The sequence below is a fragment of the Cibotium barometz genome, chromosome 13 (assembly GCF_041138505.1).
Source record: "Cibotium barometz isolate CiBa-2024 chromosome 13, ASM4113850v1, whole genome shotgun sequence".
Lineage (NCBI taxonomy): Eukaryota > Viridiplantae > Streptophyta > Polypodiopsida > Cyatheales > Cibotiaceae > Cibotium > Cibotium barometz.
Window position 1 is genome coordinate 48744630 of NC_141058.1, and position 11350 is coordinate 48755979.

An 11350-nucleotide genomic window follows, 5' to 3' on the forward strand; every position below is an offset into this window, starting at 1 on the left:
CATTACTAAAGTACAACTTAGCATTAGATATAAAGCAAGAAAATTGCTTCATAACGAGTATTTACAACATAACGTATATTGTCGTACGTATATATTGTCACACACTATACGACTCATATCTTTATGGGAGGATGGCATTTTCCTCTATGATAATTATAGTTTTAAGAAAAGATTCGTGCCTCCGTGCCATACCTTACCCATGGTCTTTTTCTAACCATATGCATGTACATAAGATGTGCTTGTAGTCAAAATGATTAACTTCATCAACAAGTAATGCTAGTTAACATGTGCAAGGATTCTTTGAGAGGCTGCTTCTATATTCAATGATCAGCAGAACATCCATTTCGAAGCAAACATTCACAAAAATCTAACAGGTATACTTCTTAGGATTTTGAGAGCAATTGGCATTATGAACAAGGAAAATCTATTTTCAACTATCAAAGCATTTGTCTTGTATCAAGAAATTGTGGTTTTGTTCCTGTGAATCTACTCTTGCCTCCAAATCCACCCCAAGCAATTTCAGCCAGGAGTCCACCTGAAAAGCATATGAAGCCTTCATTAGAAAAAAGTCCCTCCATGGTAAATTTATGAAAAGTTGATAAGTTGCCAATGGCAATAGGTTCACTGCATCACCTAGGGTAAACCATGACACAGAACAGTATTCAGTACCTGTCTGTGAGAAGGATGGCATTACTAAACCACGACACAAAACAGTATTCGGTACCTGAAGTTTTGATGGTGTACAGCACTCCAGTCTCAACCCATGGCAAGTGGTTATGTGAAATGAAAACAACCGCTGACTGCCATCTTGATATTGCATGTGTGCAGGCAATGGTCCAGCCCCAACAACATCATCTAGAAGGATGGTACCTTGTGGTCTCAAATCTGGGAAAAAAGAGATCCCACATACTTAGTCACTTCTACACTAACAAACACATCGACAGGTGAAATTGACACATTAAAGAGCCCATAAACTTGACAGGTCTTAACACTCAATTAGTGGAGCTAATGCAAGGTCATACCAACCTGCAATGAATATAGAGGGGGATCTTCCCCCTCTATGCCCATTGTGGGTGGAAATCTTCCCTCTCCATGCCGATGATGGGCAGGGATCTGTCTTAAGGCATACATACCTGTTGCATGAAGATAGAAGAAAATTGATGACCCTTGGAACACCAAGAACTTTTGAAGCCAATCATCCGTATCTGCATCATCCATCAACGGCTCACCCAGCAATGGAATCCATCGCTGTGCTCAAGTTGTTAATGCCTATAATGTGTGATTTTTTTGGATAAATCACAGTGTATATATACACATACATAGCTGGATAAAGTGATAAAAACAATGTGAAAGAGACAACAATACCGTCCGTGTAAACAGATATCCAGTCAAAAAAGCTGTCCTCAAAACATAGTCAATGTGATGCATCCTGGAGGCCAAACAGACATGAATAGCCATCTAAAGTATAACGAGTTGAGAAGGGGAACCTGATAGCCATTGAACCATGCAAACCTAATTGCCATTAAACCATGCAAATGTGCTGACATATAAGTCTTCAATAGACGTAGTCAAGTATGTACTGAGCCTGAAGAGTTGTTTTGCGCTCCTCTCCACGCACAACTTCCCCCCGAAGGCACTGAACCTCTGTGACCAGTAGTTCCATCTTCACATACCAAAAAAATAAAGGGTCGAGAAAGACCTTTGAAAGTTCTTCAGAAACACATTCTAGCAATAGCACTCATACCAACATCCCAGCCCTTACCTGCTCATCTTTTGCAGTATCAGAACCCCATGTAAACTTTGAAAGGCCAAACAAATTCCGTGGGGACAAAAACCCCACTGCTCCACCTCGGGCACGCCTAGACTCGGTACTGCTATTTGACCTACAACCCAGATCATATGCTTTGAGGTTGTGAGTGCTTCAGGAGAAACGGGGGGGAGGTCTCCCAAGGCTCCCCTCCTCAATTGTAATGAGCTATGGGCAACCCGACCAGATATTTCTTCTTCATTTACTAGTTTTTGTAAAAGGAAATGTTTAGTTCACTTGTTCTTTAACTAGGTTTTTATGCTCTTCTTTGTGAGTTTATCCAGATTTTTTTGCAGTGGGTCACATGTTAGATATGTAGGCATCGGATGCCCCTTTCTGGCCAGCATGTTGCAATAGCCACTCGGGCAAGGACCCACCAACAAGATTAAAAAGTCATAAGTGTTCAACATAAACTGAAAACCTGAATGAGAGAGGTGAAGGTGGGGAATCCAATCCTGAGTCTTGTTTCCCTGGTGTACATGGTGGTGTCACATACGAAGTCAAGTTGTTCTTCCACCCTACGCGTTCTAATGGAAGAGGTTCAACTTTTTCAGTACCAGATATCAATCTTCTTCTTGCTGCCTAGCCAAGACAAACAAAAAAAAAAGAACTATTAATTAGAGACCCCTTAAACATTATAAGAAACAAAAGGGTTTGCAAATCACACTAAGCTAGTTAATACCTTGAATAGAAGCCATTCAAAATCAGTCATTCCCATACAGGCTCGATGGGACCTTTGAAGGGTGAGAAGGCCAAGGCCATCAATTGACTTTGTCTGAAAAGCATGCAGGCATTCTGCGATGGTCCAATCAGCAGTATACATAGAGAGTTAGCCAGTTTGAGGATAAGCCTCCTTACAAGCAAGAAGTAAACAAACTAGAGTGAATGATTTTTGTGCTTTGGTACAAGAACACAGTTGGGGACTCTCCTGCAAGAACATGCATACAAGAGCTTTATCCCACAATCAGGACTCTCCAGACTTGCATCGCTTGCGTGTTGTATGCAGCATACTTATCGTCTTTCACCACTGTGCTCAAAATAGGCCTTCTGCTGCTCCTCACATTGAACCTGCTCTTGTTGTGAATCCTGCAATCCATGTGCATGCACAGCTCACTATGTCTCTCATAGCCATTTTTCCATTCTTCACATAGCCCTAGACATGCCATCAAGCATCAAGCCAGGGGCAAGGCATGCAACATCCCCTCTTGCTTATCTAAAAACATGGGATGATAACGTCTACTGCACCTCACATTGCATCTGCTCTTGGTGTGAATTCTGCAACGCCCATGCATGGATTTGAGCTTCAGGGGGAGTGTTGAGATATCAACCTCCATCCTTGATGTATATCTTCGGTGACTATCATTTATGTTACCACAGGTCATCATGTCCCTTCCTCACTTTCTAGGTCGGGTCGGTGCTTCAACTAAGGACATGGAAACTGCCAAGAAAGTCCTTGAGCAAGAGACACCTTGAGCAGTTGTAGCTTAAGCAAAGCCATCTGTTGCTTGAGAAAACCAATCATATATACCCCAGCACTCTCTTTTGTGAACAATGGAGTTCAAACTTCCAACCTCTCCAACCCTTGAAAACCACAAGCTGACAAGCCCCTCTTTGATTATAAAAGTGTGATGTGCCCAATCAATGGATGGGATGTGATTGCACATGATTGAAATCCCCTCGCTGATGTCGGGCTCCATTAAACTTGCAGCTGCATATGTTGAGCTCAAACTCTACTGTGCTTCATGACAGATAAACATTATTTAAACCCCAGGTCTTGGGAAAACACTTGGATCCCTTTTTGTCAAGAGAGAAGTACAGACAAGAATCACCTTGCATTCGATCGTGGCTGAAAGGAACATTCTCTTGCAGCCAAATTTTAACTTGCTCGGTTGACCAATGCAGAACAGCCCTTCTGTTCTCGGACTGTGTGGTGGAGAGCTCTTGCTGTCGCTCATTGTCCAATTCCAAATAGTGGGGTGAATCATCTGTCATGAGCAGCTCCTCCGACTGCAGAGGGTCAAAAATTGGAGACATCCTGGCCATACAAAAGAGTCCACATGAGCAAGCACGGTTAATGAGTGAAAAGGGAGTGCCATATTTGAAGGCCTTACAGGATGACTAAATAAGTATTATAGTGCTTACACTCCCAAAACTCATACTACAGATCCTAGCTTGGGAGCATAACCTATGTCTAGCCGCAGGATAATTGCACAGAAATGCCATGTTTGAGTGCAAGATTATGGCCAAATAACATGGTTTAACGCATGAGCATGCATACACAAGCCATACGTGAGGCACCATGGCATGATAGTGCATGCATGCCAGAAAATTAGAGTTGAGATTTGGGCTGGAAGATGCCAAGAGGCCAGCAACATGGTGGATTATAAACAATTCACCACATCTTTCAAATCTGGACCTAATCCCTTCTTACTTTTACCATCATATGTTCATCTTCCATACCCGGATTCACGCACGAACTGCATAAGTCTGATATCCCATACTTTGTCCAATGATGAAAAAAATGAGATTATAAGCCATTTACTTATTCATGAAGCAGACTGTGAGACCCATTTAACAGATGTTTAGAAGAAATTAAGAGCCCTTCATCGAATTCAAAAGCATCTCTCAGTGATGAAAGAGAACCTAACAAAAGGGAAGATTATAAAGGGTCCATTTAAATAAGGAATATAAGATTTTGAAGGTCCCATTTAAATAGTGAGGTTTAAATCATTTTACTAAATACCCATTTAAGTGATTTTGCGTACGGGCGTTGCGTGTGTGTGTGTGTGTGTGTGTGTGTGTGTGAGAGAGAGAGAGAGAGAGAGATTGGTTTTGGAGGTCCCATTTAACTGCTGAATAATGGGTTCGATTAAAAGCCCTTGATTAAATACCCTTTCAATTGTGCGTGCGTGTGTGTGTGTGTGTGTGTGTGTGTGTGTGTGAGAGAGAGAGAGAGAGAGAGAGAAAGCAAATACCCTGAGAGAGTCATATGGGTGCTTCTTCGCTTCTGTGTTTCTGCTTGCTTTCTCTGTTTGCTTCTGTCTTTCATGCAAAGATCATATCTGGATTATCATCCCAAGCTGGAAACGAGAACCGAAAAACGTGTGTGTGTGTGTGTGTGTGTGTGTGTGTGTGTGTGAGAGAGAGAGAGAGAGAGAGAGAGAGAGAGAGAGATTGGTTTTGGAGGTCCCATTCGATTAAAAGCCCTTGATTAAATACCCTTTCAATTGTGCGTGTGTGTGTGTGTGTATGTGTTGTGTGTGTGTGTGTGTGTGTGTGTGTGTGTGTGAGAGAGAGAGAGAGAGAGAGAAAGCACATACCCTGAGAGAGTCATATGGGTGCTTCTTCGCTTATAGAGAGAGAGAGAGAGAGAGAGAGAGAGCATACCCTGAGAGAGTCATATGGCTGCTTCTTCGCTTCTGTGTTTCTGCTTGCCTTCTCTGTTCGCTTCTGTTCATGCAAAGATCATCGTCCCAAGCTAGAAACGAGAGCCCGCGAAACGCGTAAAATGTGTTTCCACTTATATAGAAATTTCCAATATTTTCAGGGCACTTGGTGGCCGTTTAAAATCTTTAAAACATCGTGGGATTCGTTCAAATTTTCTCGGCCATCCATTTATTTATTATTATAATCTCTGCGTTTTTTGAACGTTGATGAAGATCGTGCCCTTCACAAATGCGATTTATTATTTTGATTTTACTAAAACTCAGGTTATGTTGACGGACCAATCCAAACGAGGGGGAGCAAACATGGACTTCTTTTTTATTTTCTTTTTTCGGGAGGGTGCATTTGTGTGGCCGTATGTCGGGAGTGTAGCAAACATGGACTTCTAACAACCTACCAAAAAAAAATCAATTCTCATAAGTGATGTACATCACCCATCATACTTAAGCATTCTTTTTTTTTTGGGCCAATATATATATATTTATATACCAAAAAGCATTTACATCTTAAACCCTAACTTAACATCCATCAAACCCCATTCAACAAGTTACATATCAAAAGTCCATCTCTCATCTTCAAATACAAAAGTCCATCTCTCATCTTCAAATACAAAAGAGGAATTTTCCCATGATATCTCATATCCCAGCTAGATGATACATGCTTCAATCAAGACCTCTAATGTGCATCCTTTTAGGTGACTACTGCTCCAAGACATCTCACTTTTTTTACCACACTTTAACCACTGGTCTAGTGCCAACTGGGTTCTCAATAAAGGCCATAAAAGTATGATCTACTTGCTTTATACCATCTTTTAGTCCTTGGACCAAACTTTACAGGTCTGCTCCTTGGCTTAAGCTCTGATAGTACTTGAATACACAACAGAAAATTAGTTAGGCTCAACCTAGTACGCCTCAAAGTATCCCCTTCCAAAGAGAGTCAAGAAATGGCTACAATGCAATGCCTGAATCATCTACACCATCCCATCTTTATTCAATTTCTTAACCAAATGTATAGACCAGTCCAAATTTCCCAAAGACAACAAAATCTAATTATGTTGAAGATAGAATCAGCATTTTCCTCACTGGTTGTCCATTTTCCTAGCAATCAGTCCTCCCAATGTCCATGCATGCCAGTACAACTATATACCCATTTGCCAATTCTAGACCAAATGTTTCTGACTAGGGTTGTGTTGGAAGAAGGTGCATACTCAAGCATTCTCTTATATGGTCAAGCTACAAGACTCAATGAGCCCAAAGGAAAACTAATCATGTATGCATCATTGTCCCCACCCTCAACGACATTCACTTGATTTATATATTCACTTGGTGTGCTGATGACCTTGAATTAGGGAGACTAATCCATCTTGTGAAATTTTTTAGGTGCATTACATGTGGGATGTTTTGAGCCTTTTCAAGAAGTTATTAAGTTATGAGAGGCGTGAATTGTTTCTCTTCATTTAACTTGCACCAGTATTTGTTACTAATTTGATGTGTACATTATTGTCAACTTTATCACAAATTTTGAGCTACATCACAATTCTTTATCTTTTCATTCAAGACATGGTGCATGTTTATATTGAGTAGAATGCTTACAAATACGCCTATTGACAAACCAAAACATGGATGAAATGTTGGAAGGTTGGCGATTTTGAGTGTGTGATCTATGGCTAGAAGGTGCCTTGGATTATCCCATAAGTGGAAGTATGGGAAGTTGAAGAGCCATATATAGGCTAGAGTGGCAGCTTGTCATAATCATCTCCTCCCGCCGGTGTTTTGGGAGGTGGCTCACCGAGAGATGGGACCCCGGTGGAGGGATGCTGCAGTGCCCGTTTTGGGGGTGTTCGTGGAGCTTGATGGTGATGCGTCTCGTACGTGCGTTAGTCTTTCGCTGCGCATTCTGACATGGTATCAGAGCCTGGGCATGTGTGGTCCTGGGCGGCTCAGGTGTGTGTGGTCCTGGGCGACCCCCTTTGGCTTGCGAAGCTCGAATCGAGGGAGGGTGTTGGAAGGTTGGCGATTTCGAGCGTGTGATCTATGGCTAGAAGGTGCCTTGGATTATCCCATAAGTGGAAGCAAGGGAAGTTGAAGAGCCATATATAGGCTAGAGTGGCACCTTGTCATAATTATCTCCTCCGGCTGGTGTTTTGGGAGGTAGCTCATCGGGAGATGGGAGCCCGGTGGAGGGATGTTGCAGTGCCCGTTGGGGGTGTTCGTGGAGCTCAATGGTGATGCGTCTCCTACATGCGTTAGTCTTCCCCGCTGCACATTTTGACATGAAATTGGCATCATTTTCTTTGTTATATCATACACAATCCAAGGTAGCCATTATTTGCTAAAGATGTAGCACTTTGGACATAGCCCTTTGGAAGAAGTGCTGTGAGAAGTCTGTATGGTAGAGTATCTTAATGATGTATTGTCATTGAAAGTCTTGATTTAATCTTTGAAGTCTTTGAGATTGATTTAATCTTTGAAGTCTTTGAGATTGATTTGTTATAGTACCCCAATTTTGCCTTTGAGATGTTTGCCTTTGTCCCCAAAATCAATTTTTTGAAAAACCCGCTTTTGTAATAATCCAAAACTTTTAAATTTTCAAGCCTTTAAATTGAGGAAGCTTAGCTTTTTGGATATATATATATATATATTAAGGCAAAGTGTAAGGGGGGGTAAAAGCTTGCAACTTTTTAAAAAAAAAAAGCTTGAAGTGAGTGCTTCTTGAAAGCCTTCGTTATAGGCTTTAAGCTTGGGACTTTAATATTAAAGCTTTGACATAAAAGCTTGAATCAAAAAGCTTAAAGCTTTTTAATAAAGAACAATATCCTTGCAGCTTCATCATACTAGGGTTTCCTAATCCATGAATCATACTTTGCAGGTGAGTTTTACTAAAGGCTGGAAAATCAGATTGCCTAGGTTTGGGCCCACAGTGAAAATTTGGTCAAAAAAAGGGGGGCATTTTGGAAAAGCAAGCTCCAAGGGGGTGTACCACTGAGGCAATGATGGAGGCCTGCATGATGATGGGTTATGAGATCTCTTGGGAACAGTCTAGCTTTCTTTTGGAGGAGGAGAGATGAGCATTGCTTTGTAAACTTTTAAATGAAGTGAAGTGTGAGAAATGGGGGACTGAATTGAGAAAGTTTCTGATGTAAATGGTGTACTCGTGGTTTTTTAGCTAGTATATATACTTACTATTTATAATAAAAAAAGTTTTTTAATAAAGAAATCTTAATAATATGCTGGTTGGCAATGCACAATGGTTGAATAAAATGGTGATGGGAAATCAATGATGGTGCAAGGTGAGGAGAGGTAGCCGGCAGGCTATGGCGCACAATTGAAAGAAGAGAGAGAAATTGAAGAGAGAGTTCATCGATCACCTTGGGAGGTGTTAGTGTAAAAAAAAAATTAAAAAGAAAAGCTTCAATGGAAGAAGGAATCGGCTCTGCGCAGGGAGGAAAATCTGCAAACTAAATAGAATTTTGTTGAGAGATTTGAGCCCTTGAATATGGATTGCTTCCGTGTAATGGGTTTAGCAATTTGAAGACTAGGGGGTTGAAGTTCTTGCCATGCTGATCACATCCATACTACTTAATGAATATTGAGAAAGGTGGTTTTGAAAGAAGAGGGGTTGTTTTAAAAGAAGAAAAAAAGGTGATATTGGACTCTAGCCCTTGATCTTATTCTTGATCCAAAGGCTCAGAAAATTCCCATAGACTATCCAACCTTTGCGAAAAGTTTTTTATGCCCTTCTTGTCTTTACCCTTTGGATCTTGATGATTTCCTCTCTTTACCCTTACTTCTACAGCTTTTGTAGGCCTTTCTTTTTCTCCTTGATTTGTTGAAGCTTTAGTAATTCCAAAAATTAAATCTTTGGCCTTCTTTGCACCAAACAAATTGTGTAAACCTTGATTTTTGAATTTTTCTTCAAAAATCATTCTCCTTAAGTGGTCACCAAGGCTCTGATACCATTGTCAGGACCTTTACGACCATTGGAGAAGGAATTCTAATTTCTCAACATGAAAATTAGAACATAACATATATTTGTACAAATTAAATTATAAACCTTAAAAACAAAATAGAATAACTAAGAGAGAGATGGAGAATAGAGTAGACATCACCGTTGACACAAGATTGGGTTGAATCTCCCCTAGAATGAGTGTGGTCCTTGTACCACTCACCCATATTTAAATGTATTAGAAAAAACACTTTCATTCCAAAAAGATACTTCCAAAAAAACAAAGCATGAGTGCTTTTGAGTTTATGAGCGTGCAAATTCTACAAAAATATGACAAGCATTAATATAAAGTATTGAGCCTACCAAAAGTATAAAATACTATTTGCTATATACAAAGATATGAGGACTTAGCCTTACAAAAGTAAAAATGCCTAAATATGAAATCATAAAAGGTGTTCACATGTCTTCCAAAATATCCCATAGTGGTACAACACATGTTCCACCTGTGAATAACACATAATCTACAACTCATTCTTCGCACATATCCAAAAGAATATTAGCTAATACACACAATTGATTAAACACATTAATCCTGACCACATCATACCAACGCACATTAATCTTGGTAAATGATATAAATAAAATGCACATCCAAAAAAATAAAATATCCTAAAATAAAATAATGGGCATTCCCATAGAGGTTCTCGGGGGGTCACTCTAGTAACCCTCTATATAACACGTGCGTTCAAGGGGTATTTAAAAAACCCCTACGTATGGATTTTTGAATTTTAAAAACACCCATTCTGTAACACTTTTTAGAGTAAAAGTACATCTTATGTACCAAAATTTCCAGCATTTCAATAAAAAATCCCCTTATGTATGTAAATTTTATGTGGCTCCGCAAGAGAAAAAAACCTTTCTATTGAACTCACATGCTTACATATTTTTAAGTGACCCCTCCCCTCCCCCCCTTTCGAGTAGAGGTTATGACTAACACAAATGGTTATTGTGGGGATCATAAAGATGAGTGAGGAACTAGCCTAGAGGTGTATCCGAATTCTTCCTTTAAAGAACAATAGCTTGGTTATAGCACTGAAAACTCAGGTTAGAGCACCACCTCTATCATTTGAAGAATTTAGTGCTATGTTGTTTGAGGAGGAGATACCCTCGATGGTAGTGATGTTGTGTTTTTGGCCAATGCTAAAGGCAAAGGCACATCATCATCTGATGGCAAGAAGAAGAAGCCAAAGAATAAGAAACTTCAAGGGAGTTGCTATTACTATGACAAGAAGGGTCATTTTATTAAAGACTATAGAAAGAAGTAGGCTGATGAGAAGAACAGAACTCTAAAGTCTTCATGGAAGGGAAAGAAGTCAAGAAATGCCGGGACTGAATTGGAACTTTGGGTTACCATTAAAGAGGTATGCTCATCTGCTTAGGCTCCAGTTGTTGTTGATGATTCATGGATTTTAGATAGTGGAGCATCCTGACACATGACCAATAAGAAGGGCTAGTATAAGAGTGGAAGCCTCTATAGGAACCCATCCGTGTTGTTTTGGGAATAATGCTAAATGTTGAGCCGCAGGGTCTGGAACCAATTGTTTTATGGCAAATATAAGTGAAGAGAAGAAGTTGTTAGATGTGGTCTATGTACCTTAAATCAAGAGAACCTTCTGTCAGTTGTTGCAACGATGACAAATTATGGGCTTGAAGTACACTTTAAGAAAATGTAAGTATAAATTCCAGATGATGCTAGCTAGATAGTCAACAAATGAGTAAGCCACAACAATTTGTACAAGCTGAGTGTCCTTACAGCAATGAGACTACAGATAAGAGCACGAGCAATATTTGGCATAAGTGATTGGGTCAAATTTATAGTGCTAAAGGAGATGCAAAAAAGGGAATGGTAGCTAATTTACAGTCCTAAAGGAGATGCAAAAAAAGGGAATGGTAGCTAATTTACTTGCATTTTCAAAATTGTAGAAACCATGTGAGGCTTGCATGATGAGTAAGCAACAACGCAAGGCATTTCCATAAGAGAGTAGCAATAGGGAAGAGACTCCTCTAAAAAAGCTAGTACATGCTGACCTCTATATGTGGTAAGACATCTATTGCTACATTGGGAGAATCTTCTTAATTTATACTATTAGTGTT

At 40.0% G+C, this 11350-nt stretch overlaps 1 protein-coding gene across 3 annotated transcripts; it reads right to left on the reverse strand.

Annotated features, from left to right (window-relative positions):
* Positions 1-279: 279 nt before the first annotated feature.
* LOC147632772 (uncharacterized) lies at positions 280-5347 on the reverse strand. Of its 3 annotated transcripts, none has more exons than XM_086807633.1 (11): positions 5195-5347; positions 4783-4845; positions 3637-3842; positions 2490-2602; positions 2229-2389; positions 1763-1883; positions 1581-1663; positions 1366-1429; positions 1134-1248; positions 725-885; positions 280-535 (listed from the first exon to the last, which is right to left on the reverse strand). In XM_086807633.1, the coding sequence occupies exons 1-11, from the start codon at positions 5263-5265 to the stop codon at positions 431-433; spliced, it is 1263 nt and encodes a 420-aa protein (XP_086663759.1). In that variant the 5' UTR covers positions 5266-5347; the 3' UTR covers positions 280-430. The 3 variants fall into 3 exon arrangements, with proteins under 3 accessions (XP_086663759.1, XP_086663761.1, XP_086663760.1); XM_086807635.1 differs by having other exon boundaries at positions 4783-4849; positions 5195-5338; XM_086807634.1 differs by lacking the exon at positions 4783-4845.
* Between the last annotated feature and the right edge of the window lie 6003 nt (positions 5348-11350).